This window comes from Nannobrachium achirus (assembly GCF_963921795.1).
Source record: "Nannobrachium achirus genome assembly, chromosome: 5".
Classification (NCBI taxonomy): Eukaryota; Metazoa; Chordata; class Actinopteri; order Myctophiformes; family Myctophidae; genus Nannobrachium; species Nannobrachium achirus.
Genome location: NC_137814.1, coordinates 67,552,496 through 67,570,970, shown reverse-complemented (window position 1 = coordinate 67,570,970; position 18,475 = coordinate 67,552,496). Strand labels below are relative to the sequence as shown.

At 42.1% G+C, this 18,475-nt stretch overlaps 1 protein-coding gene across 1 annotated transcript in view; it reads right to left on the bottom strand.

The window, feature by feature from the left end:
- Nucleotides 1-208: 208 nt before the first annotated feature.
- The window catches only part of LOC308285432 (activator of basal transcription 1-like), a 144,703-nt gene continuing 126,436 nt past the window's right edge, over nt 209-18,475 (bottom strand). Inside the window, exons 2-6 of the mRNA XM_080726195.1 lie at nt 13,935-14,023; nt 12,251-12,523; nt 10,262-10,437; nt 2,229-2,402; nt 209-1,347 (exon numbers count right to left, since the gene is read on the bottom strand). Of these exons, the coding sequence (XP_080582321.1) occupies nt 1,165-1,347; nt 2,229-2,402; nt 10,262-10,437; nt 12,251-12,523; nt 13,935-14,019 (891 nt within the window). The 5' untranslated portion in view covers nt 14,020-14,023 and the 3' untranslated portion in view covers nt 209-1,164. The remainder of the gene's footprint in view (nt 1,348-2,228; nt 2,403-10,261; nt 10,438-12,250; nt 12,524-13,934; nt 14,024-18,475) is intronic.

The following is an 18,475-nucleotide window of genomic DNA, read 5'->3' as shown; positions in this document are numbered from 1 at the left end:
AACAGCCAATCAGAAAGTCCAACAGCAACATATTCTCACTCTCAGTAGTACCCAAGACGGAAATAACAAGACATGCCATCTCCGGTTTACTTTCTGTATCTGCGTGAAGTTGGTGGCCACCTTTTTAGGAGACCAGAAGCAGGTTGAAGTCTATTATTTCCAATGGAAAAGTGTACATGAACGAACACAGATTCTTTAACCACATGGTCACTGAACTATATTTTGGATGCAATCGTCACTGGCCACACAATATTTCCAAGATTTCCATACATACACTTTTTTTCAGAGAGACACATCGGGAGAAAAAGAAAATGCTATATGATGCATTTATACAGCGTTTTATTCCAAAGCGCTTTACATACATTGTGCATCAATACATTCACCCATTCACACACACATTCATACACCGATGGCAGAGGAAGGCACCAACATGCTCATCGGGAGCAATTAGCGGTTCAGCGTTTTGCTCAAAGTCACTTCGACACCAACTCTGTGGGTGCCTGGGATCGAACTGGGAACCTCACGGTTCTCCATCCGGCCACTCTACCCCTGAGCCGCCCTTTATTATTGAACTTTATCATCGACCTTTCTCTGTCCCAGCAACACACTCTCGCTACAGATAATGTAGCACCAGTAAACGTTAGTCTCGCGTAGCCAGACAACTATTCCACAATCTCCCAATGCTATATAGAGTCTGGAATGACAGCTCCCAAACGGCGACTATAGATAGTCACTGCTGCACGGAACTGTAGTCCCATTGGAAACATAACAGAAACACACTAGCAACTAGCACAGACAAGAGTCATTCGAGCTACATATTCTTGTTATGCGTGTATAGTTTAAGAAAACATTTGAAAACATCATGGAAGTAACACCAACAACACCAAAGAAAGACAAAATAACGCCCCAAAAAATATTGAAAGAAGACATAACGCTTCCAGTAGGACTTGTGATCGCTACTGGACCAAGGGACTGAAGGGAGTGGGTGCGTCACATCCGCTTTATCCCATACTCATCATAAGACTTCTGTTGCCCCAGGCTGTATGACTGGGAGCATTTGCAAATCGCAGGAGTCAACAGTCTGGCCACGCGAGACTAAGTAAACGTAGGACGTGCGCGAGAGATGGCTCTGGCAGCTGTCTGCGTTGCCTAGGTGTCAGCCAGTCACTGGCTGCTGTTGAATATCTTGGCCAGCAGTGAAACGTTGGACTGACTCTTGGTCTGGTGACGGTGGCTCTTCTCCCGCTGGGAACTCTGGGAAACCGCGGGAGGTTTGTTGTTCTTCTTCCTGTTCTGGATCTCGTCCTCCGTCTGCCGCTGAGAAAACTGCCACTGTTTGTCCTGGACCTGGAGATTAATATATACATTAAATACATGATCTGTCCTGTAACTAGAGATTAACATAATACATTAAATACATGATCTGTCCTGGACCTAGAGATTAATATATACATTAAATACATGATCTGTCCTGTACCTAGAGATTAACATATACATTAAATACATTATATAACATATACATTAAATACATGATCTGTTCTTTACCTAGAGATTAACATAATTAAATACATTATATAACATATACATTAAATACATTATCTGTCCTGTACCTAGAGATTAACATATACATTAAATACATTATATAACATATACATTAAATACATGATCTGTCCTGTAGAGATTAACATATACATTAAATACATTATCTGTCCTGTAGAGATTAACACATACATTAAATACATGATCTGTCCTGGACCTAGAGATTAACATATACATTAAATACATGATCTGTATCTAGAGAAGATGAACATAGAATGTTTTTTTTCACCTTTTTTATATTAACCACTTGAACCATAGCATCCATATTCTGAGAACTTTAGCCAAAAATAGCAGATCTACAAGCTCACAACGCCTCGCTCTCTGCTATTTTCGGCAAAGAGCTTTGGTGTAGAGGGGAAAAAGAGTAACTAAGGCTAAGAGTGAAAGGTCAATTTTCTAAGTATTGACGGTTCAAGTGGTTAAATAAATATCCGAAAACACAAATTGACATGAATCCAAAATACACTGATGATTGTGCTGTCAAACAATAAAACTATATGGAATCTATGAACAGGTTGTGGGGGTCCCTGCTTCATCTCTCTCTCAACTAAGGGGGTCCTTGGCCTGAAAACGTTGAAGACCCCTGGACTAAAACGTTCAGTGGTGACATCAGTCTGAGTGTTTTTCACCTTGTGTCCTCTCCTGTGTGCTCTGTCCATGTTGTGGCTCTTCTCCACAGAGCTGAGGTAGAAGTTGGTTTCTCTCTTGGCCTGAGACACTTCAGTCCTCAGTCTCTGCTGCAGCACCGTCTGCTCATAGGCTAGACGCTCACTGAGATGAGTCCAGTGGAACCTGTGGAGATACTGCACACGCGCACACACACACACACACACACACACACACACACACACACACACACACACACACACACACACACACACACACACACACACACACACACACACACACACACACACACACACACACACACACACTTCAAATACAACAACTACTACTAACATAGGTGAACAGTGCCATGAAATATATTTCACCGGTTCTGGAAGATTCTGCTACGACTGGGTTTCACATGACGTTCTGGATGTGTTCTAGAACGATGTGCCTGAAGAGCCACCGGCATCATAAGGAACCTGGGGCTGTCATGATTATGACATTTTACATGACGATTAATTGTCACTCAAATAATTGCGATTAACGATGCAATTGTGTTTTTGTGGTTGATAATTACATTTCTGTTTGGCTTTTAGGCTTTGAAGTTGCACATGGCAGATGTGACACATAACCTACTGCATATATACAAAGAAATGACTGACATATTAGACAACTTGATACTTAAAAAAAAGATCATTGATAGTGGACATAGCCGATCTACAAGCTCACAATAGCTGTGTATACATGACAGCCTCATTCCAATCTGATCTAAATAAACCCGATTGAAGGTATTGGATCAAGTGTTTACATGGGGTGAGATCAATCCGATCTGGTGTTTACATGTGCCCACTTTTAAATCGTGTTGTGACGCAAATGATTAAATAGATCGCATTTCCCTGTATCCATTAATAATAATAGTAATAATAATGGAGCCTATGCAAATACACAGCCCCACCAAAGTGAAAAATAAGCTGCAATGCTCTTTTAATTACGGTAGATTATTGGGGATGTGCGTTGTTCTGTATGTATTAGGCCTATATTATCATTATAATCATCATCATCATCATCACGTCACAATCCATATTTGCTCCCGACGGGCGACGGCCCATAGAACATATGGCTTCATGGACAAGTGCATTCACGATAATAAACAAAAAGTCTGTAATACTTTTAAAATTGACTGTCTTAGCTATATCCACTTACCCCAGTCCCCTTTAAATATTATTTATCTGATGAAGAATATAGGATGTTTTGCTGGTGGTTTCTTAGGCTATTTATGATCGCAAGAAGACAATTAGTTAGTGGCCGGATCAATCTGACCTGGGCAAAGACGCACAGGAGGATAGATGAACGAGGACGTAGCGTCCAGTCGCGCTAGAATATCTTTCTCTTTCTCTCACCGAACTACTGGAGTTCTGTTTCGTGTGTGCTGTGTTTAGGCTGACCTAGGATCAGGTCTGTTAGCCGTGAGGCCGCAAGATGAATGAATGGCTGCGTAAGTGAGATGATAATGCTGGTCTAGGATCAGTTTAACGTGATGCGTAGCCTGCTGCCAGGATTTGAGACGCGTTGTGAGCTTGTAGATCGGCTATTTTTTGATGAGAAGGCACCCGCGACCGCGTACAAGTTAAACATGTCAAACAAACCGAAAATGACTTACCTCTGTAGTTAGAAAATAGCCTATAAGTATTCCTTTATCCCTGACTTTTGTTTCGATCTTAATATTATAGATTCCTTGGCAGCCTTCTTCTGCCTGTCAATCAGTTAACAGCACGCTGCACGGCTGCAGTGAGTTACATAAAAGAGGGTTTTAAATAATAATGATTAAATGGTCGGGTCTATCGGAACCTCGGAAATAAAAGGATTTCGGGACAACATGTCACGGGTTTCGGCCTGTAAAAAAAGAATGAACGTCGGAACGGGACGGAATCGGACGAGACCGTTACGGAGCCACTCAGGTTTGGTTTTGTAATTTGATTATTGTTTCATAACTGGTCGGAATCGGTCAAAATTTGACGGTCCATTTAGTTTTCGGGACCATTTTTTGGACCCGTGAAGATCTCTAGCCTACGGTTCTTCTCAATTGAGACAGGAGTCTTAGTTGGGACTCGCGTGAGCGCACGCAAACACGCACACTAACGTAGGCAGGCTACACATTATAGATTGATTAAAAAATGCGTTTATAAACTAATAGATGTGGGGAAACATCACAAAAAGTGCCACAATAAATGGCCAGGAAGCCTGCGCTGAAAGAACACATTCTAATCGGGTTAGGTGTATACATGGAAGGATTTTCCTTTTGATCGGGTCGTAAAAAAGTCTAGACCACCCCTCTGCATCCGATCAGAATTTAAATCGTGTTGGTTTTGATCGGGTTTATTTAGGTGTATACATGCAGAATTAGATCGGGTTTATCTAAAATCTTGTTTTTAATACGATTAGATGCGTGCATGTAAACAGGGCTACTGTGTCACATCGCGTTGTGAGCTTGTAGATCTGCCGTTTCCACATTAATTATTTTTGTGGAAAAAAATATTAAACATTTTCATCATAGAAACGATAGACAAAAATAATTGTGATTATGTCAAATGATTGTGATCACACGATTATGTCAATTGTGACAGGCCAAAAGGAACCCCCCCACCCTTCTACCAGCCTCATAAGGACCCCCAGCACATCATAAGGACCCCCTCCACCCCCACCACCCTTCTCACGGCCTGTCTGTCCTCGGGGAAGAGGTACAGGAGCATCAAGGCCCAAACCAGCTGAACAGCTTCTTCCTGAAAGAGTTAATAAACTGAGACCAGAACTCACACAACTTCTACCTAAAACTGTTTCCCAAAACAGCTAAAATAGTCAATCTACAAGCTCACAACGCATTTCAATGTGATGCGTCTTTTATGAAGTTTTATTAAAAAATTATAATTATACTGTATATATTTTGTATGATATTAACACATCTGGTGCCAACCCCGAGTTTCCCGAGTTTGTATTGGTACTAGTGCTGTGCCAACCCCGAGTTTCCCGAGTTTGGGCCGTTTTTTTTTTTTTTTTTCAAACATTTTTTTTGGACCTCCAGAAATGTATTAGGCATGATCGCGATCGCGAAATTGCATGTTTAACCCCCATACCAACCCATTCTTTCAAACATGGCAGCCATGTTTGTTTACATCTGAAGAAAACATAATGGCTCATAAATCATGAATGCCTGAACGGATTTCCAAGCGGATTTTTTTTGTTTGAAAGCTGTGAACAGCATCTACACACGTGGTGCATCATCTAGGCATGGGCGTGCACAATCCGTGCACTATAAATTACATGGAGGTCTATGGAGACCATGGCATCGCGAGACATTGAAGAGAAAAAATCATTGCAACATAAGTGTTAACACAACTCTTCAGGGATGGTGCCAATGGAAAAGTAAAGAAAAAAAAAGAAAGAAAGAAAAAAGAAAAAACAGTTTGTGGAGAGAAGCAGATACGACTGACACCTTCACACACCAGACAGACATGCAGGTACCTTTATACACCGCAGATCAGACAGGTAGACAGACAGACAGACAGACAGACAGACAGACAGACAGACAGCTTCACACACCACAGGTCAGACAGACGGGTAGCTTTTATACACCAGATCAGAGTAGAGTTCTCAATAGCCCCTTTTCGACTGCAGCTTTAGCACCACACCACACCGCACCGCACCGCACCACACCACACCACACCACACCACACCACACCACATAACAATATCTACATTTTCCATTACACAAAAGTACCCCTATCGGTAAGAAAATACATTTACCCTTTTAACTGTGATTTTAATATAATATGAATTTGTATTACAACTATCCTAATTGTAATGCACTATAATGGATTATAACTGTGATTATAATACACTATAAAGTAGGCCATTACTGTATTACTATGATAACTATAATACACTATAATAGATTATAATAGTGGTTATAACACAATATAATCTATTATCATGTATTAGATATATCTATGGTCTATGTATTACTATATCCTGGTGGTCTAAATGAAAGGTCATTGAGTGATCAGTCATTATGAAGTGTTTGGCCCTGTTTGGCCTAGCTCAGACCTACTCTAGATTGGATACTTTTTAGTAACACGTTTAGTACCACTTTCCTCTACCCAGGTCCTTGTAGTGGAAAACCTGACACAAGTGGGCGTTGTGGTGTGGTGTTGGGCCAGTGGAAAAGGGGCTATGAATGTGCCTAAAAATTAAGGCCCAGGCCTAACTGGGCCGGCCCGAGGCCCTACCCGGCCCTACTAGTTAGAATGCATTTTAGGCCCTACCCGGCCCGACTAGTTAGAATGCATTTTAGGCCCTACCCGGCCCGACTAGTTAGAATGCATTTTAGGCCCTACCCAGCCCGACTAGTTAGAATGCATTTTAGTCCCTACCCAGCCCGACTAGTTAGAATGCATTTTAGGCCCTACTTGGCCCGACTAGTTAGAATGCATTTTAGGCCCTACCCGGCCCGACTAGTTAGAATACATTTTAGGCCCTACCCGGCTCGACTAGTTAGAATACATTTTAGGACCTACCCGGCCCGACTAGTTAGAATGCATTTTAGGCCCTACCCGGCCCGACTAGTTAGAATGCATTTTAGGCCCTACACGGCCCGACTAGTTAGAATGCATTTTAGGCCCTACCCGGCCCGACTAGTTAGAATGCATTTTAGGCCCTACCCAGCCCGACTAGTTGGAATACATTTTAGGCCCTACCCAGCCCGACTAGTTAGAATGCATTTTAGGTGCTACCCAGCCCAACTAGTTAGAATGCATTTTAGGCCCTACCCGGCCCGACTAGTTAGAATGCATTTTAGGCCCTACACGGCCCGACTAGTTAGAATACATTTTAGGCCCTACCCGGCCCGACTAGTTAGAATGCATTTTAGGCCCTACCCAGCCCGACTAGTTGGAATGCATTTTAGGCCCTACCCGGCCCGACTAGTTAGAATGCATTTTAGGCCCTACCCGGCCCGACTAGTTAGAATGCATTTTAGGCCCTACCCGGCCCGACTAGTTAGAATGCATTTTAGGCCCTACCCGGCCCGACTAGTTGGAATGCATTTTAGGCCCTACCCGGCCCGACTAGTTAGAATGCATTTTAGGCCCTACCCGGCCCGACTAGTTAGAATGCATTTTAGGCCCTACAAGGCCCGACTAGTTAGAATGCATTTTAGGCCCTACAAGGCCCGACTAGTTAGAATACATTTTAGGCCCTACCCGGCCCGAGCTCACAGCACGTCACAACGTTCCTATTTATAGTCTGGATTGTTTACCCTCTGGGCAACTACACTAACACTACACTAACACCAACACCTCTCTACATCTCTGCATATCTGTCTGTGCGTCCTCTTCTCAATATGCCCATATATGGATGACTGGTGTCAGTACTGACAGAACACATCTTATTATTAGCACATTTCTGGTAATAGTTGTTGCTCTAAGGCATTAGCTATTCCATATAATGATGTCATCAAGGAATGTCATCACAACATTGTCATCACATCCAATATGATTGTCCTTTTAAATGTTGTTATTGTACAACACTGTGATTCAGCTAATTTTAGCAGGATAGGTACATACCCTCTCGTAACCTCTATTGTAAGTTAGTTGAACTGATTCACAGTAGTGCTGGAGTGTGAAATGATTTGCTGGACGATACATACGAAAGGAGGACCTACCTCCTACCAAGCAGCTGTGGTAGTCGGATACAAGCTGTACTTATTTGGAGGATACAACAACTACCTGAACAACAGGGAACAGATTGAAGTGCACATCTTCAACACATTGTCTTTGCGTTGGAGGAAGTTGCCCCCAGTGACAAATGGAAGAGGACAAAGTCCAATGGTGGTTCCAACCAGACAATGTGGCCACACAGCTGTGCTGGTAGAAGAAATTGTCTACATCTGGGGAGGGCGTCCTTACTGCAATGTGCTTTATGCCTTTGATGTTGACACTCACAGCTGGTTCAAACCCGATATTACTGGGACTATTCCAGAAGCAAGGAGCTCCCACTCAGCCTGTCTCCTGGGGAAGGTCATTTATGTGTATGGAGGAGTCACCCAGCTGTCTGGATATACTAATGACATGTGCAAGTTGGACACCACCATCATGGCCTGGTCTTTAATTAACACAAGAGGAACCCCACCACCTGCTTCATTTGGTCACTGCCACCATCATTGGAACAAAGATGTTTGTATTTGGGGGCTATGGGAGCCCCCAAACACAACACAAGTTCAACGGCATCACAATGTTTGACACAGAGACCAACCACTGGCTTAACATGACTTCTGGACACCTACTCCCAGAAAAACGTAATTATCATGCAGCCTTTGCCTACAACGGAGAGCTGTACATATTTGGTGGCTGTAATGTGAACAAGTGCTTGAATGATCTGTGGAATTTCAGTCCAGAGACCTTTTCCTGGAAGCAGGTTGAGCCCAAGGGGAAAGACCCCTGTAGGATGTATGGGATGTGCTGTTGCATGGTGGGAGATCGTATCATCATCTTTGGAGGAGTCAAAGGAGGAGTCAGCTTTGGGGATCTTGATGAACTGTACATCTTAGATTTAAGTCCTAGCCTGAAGACGTTATGCAAGCTATCAGTTGTTCATTATGGTCTGGATGAGTCTGATCTCCCACATGACATCAGGTGGGAACTGGCAACCATGACTACCAACAGCAGAGAGAGTGTTTTCTACTGGTGATTCAGTCAGAGTGTATCAAAGGGTGCGTTCGGAAATGCGCACCGGGTGTGGTAGAGCGCTCGTTTTATGGTTAGATATCACAGTTATTGTCCACGACATTGCAAGCGGCACGAAGGCCAGCGGACCTTGTGGCCTAGTGGCCGCGAAGAGCGGGCCAGGGCCGCGCGGCCGGCGGAGCGCCGCGCGAGTTACGAAGCCGTGGTGAATGCAATCGTTATATTTATGCCCAGGCCGTAAGGCCTGGGCAAGCCCACGATAAACGCCCGCGCAGTCCGGTGCGCATTTCCGAACGCACCCTTTGATACACTCGGACTGAAACACCAGAGGAAAACACCATCCCACCAACAGCAACAGAACAAAATGACAAAGCCCACATCACACACAAGCGCAATCTCACGAGGAATCCGCTCATCTATCAACGGGTCGTTGATAGATGAGTAAATCTCTGTGTTGAGCAGCAGAGGGCTGTGGGCTTGGCTGTAGGTATTCTTCTGTCGATATCAGAGCCCACACATCTGTGTCTGTGCAAAAATGTAATATAATAATAACTAGAAAGACGCCATTGGAAATTGCGAGTGTGGTTGCTGACGGTTGCTGACTGTATTCTACAGTAAGCTAACATGTGAAGCTCCACCAAATTCCCTACTGATTCCCACTACCATTGATTCCCTATTGATTCCCACTCCCGTTGTTTCCCTATCCCTGCCATTTCCAATGGCAGCGGAAAGGTTACCCTAGTAATAAATAAAGTTTCCCCAGAAAAGTTACCCTAGAAGTCTATAGTAGAAGTTTCCCCAGGACTGTAATGTGTAATGTGCAACCACACTAATTATACAAAAAAAGACTAATTTTGAAGTGGTGAAAGCCGCTTCCAAGGAGTGGCTTTGTCTGTCCCGTACACGTCGCGTGCATGCAGAATTGAGGATTGGTCAAGCTTCACTTGACAATTTGGCCCTCCAGACAAAATCATTCATTCATTCAGAATTCATAAAAATATAGAACATAGAAAGTATAGATCTAGAACACAGATTTCATAGCTCTAGAACACATAATAAAAATTCACCGGTTCACTTCAAACCGAGGTTTGATTTTTTCATTGAGCCCGAGGCCAGACCCGGCCCGACTAATTATCATACATTTTAGGCCCTACCCTATATCCTACATGTCGGGTCAGGTTCGGGCAGAATTTGAGAACTCTAGATCAGACAGACAGACAGACAGACAGACAGACAGACAGACAGACAGACAGGTAGTGGGTACCTTTATGCACCACAGATCAGACAGACAGACAGACAGACAGACAGACGGGTACCTTTATGCACCACAGATCAGAGTGGAAGCGGGAGTGTTTCTTGGCACCCATGGGTGTGTTGTTGAGAGAAGCTGCCACCCGCTTGGCCACCCGTTTGTCCCGGAACTCCACCCATCCCTCTGTGAAGCCACGCCCCTTCAGCCCCGCCTTCTTCTTCCTCCTCCGAACCACATGACCTGCGGGAGGGGGGGAGGGTTATTGGTTAAAAAGAGACAGATTCCAATCCACCAGATCACTGCGAGTTGCGGTAAAAATATAATACTAATAAAACTAGCTAGAAATACTGTTCCTACGAAACAGTGTGGGCTCACTCGTGACTATACTCTGCAGAGTGCTAACTGTCATGTGAAGCTCAACCAATACTCCAGCTAACACCACTCCCAGATTTTTTTCCCCCCACCAATTGCGCCTCATTGGCTAATGGAACACGATATGCGGCGGAAATAATGACGAAACCATAGTGTTTTCGCCTGTGAACTGTCTGCGGCAGAACTCACTATATATATTTATATAAATAATGAGGATAACATAGTATTCTCGCCTTTCAGGCAAGCCCACAATAATAACTAGACTGCACTCTGTCGAGGTGCCGGGACCGTACCTATGTTCCCCAGGTTCAATAATGGGGAGAAATTATGTACGAATACTAGTGGGACGGGGGGCACTTGGGACATCTGAACACCATACTTTTGTTATGACTAGGCATATGGACGAGTGGGCACCTAGACAAGTGGGCACTTAGGGGTGGAGACATCTGGGCAACTGGGCACCTAAATTAGGGTTGCCCACATGTTCTTAGTGCCCAGATGTCCCATCATTTCCTGTATTTGAGTTGGGAACATATACTTTTTTTTTTTGGTGGGGAACATACAGTAGATCCTTTTTTCGGTTGAGCGGGGAACATAGAACCTTTTTGTGGGGAGGGTGGGTGGGGAACATAGAACCTGGGGAACATAGGGAGGACGAGGTGCCAACAAAGCCTTGTGCACTCGTGGCCATATATGGCCTACTTGGGCACCAGCAGAGCGGGCGAGTACTACTTTGGGTGCTGTTCGGTGGTGTCTGTATGTATGTATGTGGGTGGGCAAGTTGGCACTCTGTCGGGGTGTACTTAGTAATAATCAGTGTTGTAAAATAGCTAAGTACATGTACTTAAGTACAACTTTGAGGTACCTGTATACTTTACTTGGGTATTTCCAATTTCCAATACTTTGACTTCTACTCCACTACATCTAGGATCCAAATATTGTACTTTGACTCCACTCCATTTATTTGAAAACTTTAGTTACTAGTTGCAGATATACATTATTAAAAAAAAAAAAAAAAAAGAAAAAACATTAACCATTTTAGCCTTATTGCCGATCAAAAGTTGGTCATTTTGCCCCAGTCAGAGATAAAGGGCGTTAAAGATGGGGAAATGCATTGGAGTATATGGAGAAAAACGGCCGCGCGATGCTCTCAGCGTCGATTCGAATCGACCCGCGGTGAATGGGCTGCATCCAGGCGTAGCCCCGACCTAACGGTGAGATTTAAAGTTAATACTGTAAATACAGTAAACACGTCAAAACGTTGTGGGCCTCCAGTAACATCAAAGAGTTTGACGCGTGGGCACTCGTTGTGTTAAGTATAATATGTGAGTACTTTTTACAACACTACATGCATCACGTGACAAATAACTAATTTAGATGGAAATGTGTCTGTAGACAGAGCTCTGGCAGCTATGTGTAATGAGATTACCTTCAGGTTGGAGGAAAATGTGTCCTATCTCTATTACCTTCAGGTTGGTCCTATCTCTATTACCTTCAGGTAGGAGGAAGATGTGTCCTATCTCTATTACCTTCAGGTTGGTCCTATCTCTATTACCTTCAGGTTGGAGGAAGATGCGTCATATCTCTATTACCTTCAGGTTGGTCCTATCTCTATTACCTTCAGGTTGGTCCTATCTCTATTACCTTCAGGTTGGAGGAAGATGCGTCCTATCTCTATTACCTTCAGGTTGGAGGAAGATGCGTCCTATCTCTCCAAAGGACGCCAGCAGGTTGCGTACGTGTCGGGGGCGGAGCCTGGGTGGGATGTAACCCAGATACACAATGCCTGGAACGCACTTCCTGTTTGGACAGGAAGCAGCAGCATCGCCGTTCTTCTGCTGCTGCTCTGTGGACAGAGCAGCGTCCTGCAACTGCACTCCATGACACTGGGGGGCGCTGTCTGCTTCTTCACCATCACCCTCCTCCTCCTCATTCAGCCCTTCATCATCATCATCTAGGGGTGCAAGAATTCCACCAATTGTGGAAAAACACAATACCGGTTATCTTTTATTTTTTTTGAGCAGTGGTAAACCGCTCCATTGAGTGGCTGTGCGTGTGTCTGTAGCCATCAGGCAATAGCGACATTAAGCAGACCGTTTCTACTACCGCAACGTGAGGTGGGACTACGGCTGCTATGACGTAATCGCCGTAGCGATCGAAATGGTTAAGCAAAGCCTCGGCGGCGACGGGTTCCCGCCCCTTTCATTGAACGCTTTGGTTCCCATGGTGACGCGCACACGCAGCAGACGGAGTAGGCGCAACGTGGGAAGGGACCTTCTGCCGTAGTAGAGACGGCCGCGGCGACGGCAGGTTGATCTATCGAGCGCGGATCATTTCCGATTACCGTTGTCATCTGCCGTTGCCGTAGCGTTGCTTAAACTGGCTATTATGAATATACTAGGAGGAAGATTTTTTCCAAAAAAGTGTACAGAAATTGTTAAAATTAGGATTTTGTGGCCACACCCACCAGTTCATTAAGTATGCCTTGTTGTCATGGTGGGTGGTGACCCAGCTGAAGTTGGCCACACCCACAGTGTTGGATGAATGGTAAAAGGGGAGGGAATGATTATATGATGTCACTCTGTTTTTGGATCGGCACTTTTGACTCACAAGGTGGCAAAGGGAATTTGCTCATAACAACCACACCAGGGGGTCTAATGAAATTCTGTCAACCTCCTAGACACATGAAAACCAGAAAAAGTACAAAACTATGGCACCACCTTTAAAAATAAAAATAAATACATTTCAAACATTTGACAATTACTGAAAAGTAGTAGATCTACAAGCTCTCAATGGGTCGCATTATAGTCTTGCGTAGACAGACAACTATTCCACAATCTCTGAATGCTACATAGTCTGGAACGACAGTCGACAGCTCCCGAACGGCAAGTATCGGAAGTGGTCTCTGTCGAACAGAACTGTAGTCCCATTGGAAACATAACAGAAGCACACTGGCACAGACAGACAGTCATTCGAGCAGCATGTTCTTGTTATGTGTGTATAGTTTAACATCATGGAAGTAACAGCAGAGAAAGACAAAATAAAGCCCCGAAAAATATTGAAAGGAGACATAACGCTTCCAGTAGAACTTGTTACCGCTACTGCACCAAGGGAGCAGGTGCGTCACATTCACTTTATCTCGCACTCACGATCAGACGTCCGTTGCCCCAGATTATCTGCAAATTGTGGAAGTCAACATTCTAATCTGGTCACGCGAGACCAGTCGCATTGCGATGTGCTGTGAGGTTGTAGATTTGCTATTTTCATTCGTTTTGTATGGCAATGTATACAATAGGTCTAAAGTGACACTTCTCTAAATAAATCAGTGTATTAATAAAGTAATGGATAGATGCAGGCAGCCCTACCATCTTCATCATCATGGTCTTCAGAAACCTCTTCCTCGATTAACTCCTCCTCTTCCTCTCTGCTCTCATCTTTCATTCTCTCCATTTGTCTGAAAAACAAAACAAAAACAACAAAACAAATGCTAAATGGTACTTGAATGGAGTCCCACAGGCCTCTACATATCACTAAATATCTTTGCCAAACATAGCCAACATAATATAGCTTAAAGGATTTTTTTAGTTTTTAGTCATTAAACAGTTAAACCTCTATCTATATTATGATAGTAATCATTGCTATAGAGCAGGGGTCTTCAATGACCACTTAGCTGAGAGAGAGATAAAGATCTCATCAGTGTTGCAGATTAAACTGTTTCATAGATTGCATAGACACTTAATCAGTGTTGGGTATAAATTCCATGTTTTTTTCTTTGCGCATAATCTTTATTGTTGGATTCACGTTAATGTTGAATTTCAGACAATTAACCACTTATTAAATGCTCAACAATTCAGGCTTTTGCAAATCCCGCCCCATTCTGCCCTGTTACTATGATGGGACATTAACCCTGGGCAGATTGTTTTTATAGTGTCAGCGAATGTGATTTTTTTTTTCTTCATAGCCTCATTATTGCAATTTAAAGTACCAAAGGAAAACATCTAGGTGATATTAATAAAAAAGGGAAGACAAAGGTACAGTAGTTACATTGCAAAACAGGGGGTTTCCCCGAAAATATATGTTTTAATTTGTTTAATCCCAGTGGGACAGAATCGCTATTGCAGATTATTTTATAGTGGAAGTGGATGGGATTTTTTTTTCCTTCATAGCCTCATTACAGCTATATAAAGTACCAAAAAAAACACATCTACGTGATGGTACAGTAATTACATAGCAAAACAGTAATTTTCCCCCGAAAATATATGTTTTAATTAGTTTAATCCTCTGGATCAGAGAGAGAATAGAAATCGCGCATTGCATCTTGGGTAGGAAGAGGAGAACTATAATCTCAAGGTAGTGAGTTCTCCTCACATAATAGGCTGGCTTTTTGTAATTCTGCCCATTTAAAATATATGTACCCAAACGTAACAAGTTAGACCATTGATAAGGTCCATGTGAACTAGTCTGTTGAAGCTTATTCATTACAATGATCGCAAACGCTATGGTCGCGAGCGGCCTGGCCGTGCTCCGCAATGCGGACAGCCGGTGTAGACGGCTCCCACTTTCTCCGACTGCAGAACTCCACCCCCGCTTGCAAAAAGTGAATGTATTTTTCTGGTTGGCCAGTCAGGGAGTCTCAGGGACCAATCAGAAGGCTGACAAACGGTGAATTAGTGAACTTGACCTTTGGCTCTGTAGTTGGTCTGCTCTGGATATAGATTTAAGTAAATTTACAGCTCTAAAAATACAGCTCACAACGCGCCTCATCGCAATGTCAGTATTTTTTTCATATTCAGGTTATGTGTCATATCTGCCTTGTGCAACTTCAAAGCCTACAAGCCAAACAGGAATGTAATTGTCAATGACGAAAACACAATTAAATTGTTAATCACAATTATTTGAGTGACAATTAATTGACATGTAAAATGTGGCAGCCCTAGTTGCGACCGTCCGGTCGCAGTTTAGTTGCGACCTTCAGGGAGCAGTTTACAGCCTGGTGGGATAACCCTAGTAGGGATGGGACGATAATCAATATTATTGTTTATCGTGATAAAAAAAAAATAACCTTTTATTTGCCGAATTGCCGAGCTGCATATCCAGACCATTTAAACCCTCTATTGGTAAAACGTACTTATAATATACGTACGTAGTCTTTTTTTCACTCTCTACCAAATCTCTTTGCCAAAAAATAGCTCACAACGCGTTGCGTTGGGACGAGTTGTGAGCTTGTAGATCTTCTATTTTTCACCAAATGTTCCATCCCAGGATAATGGAAGCTGGGGATATTTTGATTATCGCTATAATATCGTAAATCTATCTTTGGTCACAATAATCGTGATATGAAACTTTCATATCGTCCCATACCTGAACACTAGAAGATGATATATACAGCATCACGTTGCAGTGTTTTTGAGGGTGTTCTGATGTGTTTTGAGGGCATCCTTTCTACTGAAACTCTTCCTACACTGTTCACAGTGATAGGGTTTTTCTTTCACATGCGTGCACTCATGACATTGCAGATTTCTTGAAGTAGTAAAACTCCTTCCATTTGTCTTGAACTTGCTCCCACACCGGTCACAGTGGTGTGGTCTTTCTCCAGTGTGAATTCTTTTATGTATTTTAAGGCTGGATATTTCAGAGAAATGTGTTCCGCACTGATCACATCCATAGGGTTTATCCCCAGTGTGAATTCTGTGATGTCTTCCAAGGCGGGTCTTTGTAGTGAAGTGTTTTCCACACTGGTCACAGCTGTGATGTTTGGGTTTAGTCAAGCGTCTTCGTTCATTTGCTGCTGGCAGGACAGGGAAGCCAGAAGGAGGATGCAACACGGTATCTTGAAGGTCTTTCGGTTCTTCCGGTTCAGCAGAATTGTTCCTGGTGCAGTCTAGAGAGTTCATCTTCACCTGAAGTCTGGAGTCCACGGTATCACACTATAGAGCAATTTAACTCTGTTACTGAACAAACACTCTATAGCAGTGGTTACAATCACAATATAGAGCTATTTAACTCTGTTACTGAACAAACACTCTATAGCAATGATTACTGTCACAACACAGAGCTATTTAACACTGTTACTGAACAAACACTCTATAGCAATGATTACTGTCACAACATAGAGCTATTTAACACTGTTACTGAACAAACACTCTATAGCAATGATTACTGTCACAATATAGAGCTATTTAACACTGTTACTGAACAAACACTCTATAGCAATGATTACTGTCACAATATAGAGCTATTTAATACTGTTACTGAACAAACACTTTATAGACATAATTACTGTCACAATATAGAGCTATTTAACACTGTTACTGAACAAACACTATAGCAATGATTACTGTCACAATATAGAGCTATTAAACACTGTTACTGAACAAACACTCTATAGCAATGATTACTGTCACAATATAGAGATATTTAACACTGTTACTGAACAAACACTCTATAGCAATGATTACTGTCACAATATAGAGCTATTTAATACTGTTACTGAACAAACACTTTATAGACATAATTACTGTCACAATATAGAGCTATTTAACACTGTTACTGAACAAACACTATAGCAATGATTACTGTCACAATATAGAGCTATTAAACACTGTTACTGAACAAACACTCTATAGCAATGATTACTGTCACAATATAGAGATATTTAACACTGTTACTGAACAAACACTTTATAGCAATGATTACTGTCACAATATAGAGCTATTTAACACTGTTACTAAACAAACGCTCTATAGCAATGATTACTGTCACAATATAGAGCTATTTAACACTGTTACTGAACAAACACTTTATAGACATAATTACTGTCACAATATAGAGCTATTTAACACTGTTACTGAACAAACACTATAGCAATGATTACTGTCACAATATAGAGATATTTAACACTGTTACTGAACAAACACTCTATAGCAATGATTACTGTCACAATATAGAGATATTTAACACTGTTACTGAACAAACACTTTATAGCAATGATTACTGTCACAATATAGAGCTATTTAACACTGTTACTAAACAAACGCTCTATAGCAATGATTACTGTCACAATATAGAGCTATTTAACACTGTTACTGAACAAACACCATATAGCACTGATTACTGTCACAATATAGAGCTATTTAACACTGTTACTAAACAAACAATAAAGCAATGATTAAGTTATTACACATTCCATTGTGTAATGTCAACAACCAACAACCCTACTGCAAATGTCGAGTTGTAAACAAACTTCTACATGTTCAAACAATGTGTTTCTGTCTAAAGCTTCAGTTCAATACCTTTACCTTCTAATGTCAGTTTATCCTTCATATCCACAACATTGACTCCAGGCAGATAAACTGTGAATAAAACATGAGATATTATACAAAACATGACCATCATTTTACCTTCTGATGTTTTCCTCTGATGTTTGAAGAAACGTGGGGAAATCCTGTCGCACGTTGATGACGTTAGCGGATGCGTCAAGTGACAAATGTGAAATAAATAGAAATACAAATTTCGGCTTTCAAAATAAAGGTCATAAAATATTTAACAAGAGGCTTGAAACTAAAGCAACAAACTGTATTTTACAGTATAAAATACAGTGGTCGTGTAAAGTAACTAAGTGTATTTACTTAAGTACTGTAAGTACATTTGTTTTTACTTTACTTGAGTAATTCTAAGCCACTCAGATCCAAATACATTATTTGAAATCTTTAGAAGTTATTTTGAAGTTATACATATGATTACATTAAAGGCTAAAATATACATGATCGACTTTAGCCCTTTTTTATACCTAGGCTATTTGAAAATAGTTGATCTACAAGCTCACAACGCGTTGCATCGCTTTGATTTAAGTAGATTTACTCAAGTACTGTACTTGAGTACAGTTCTGAGATATCTCTACTTTACT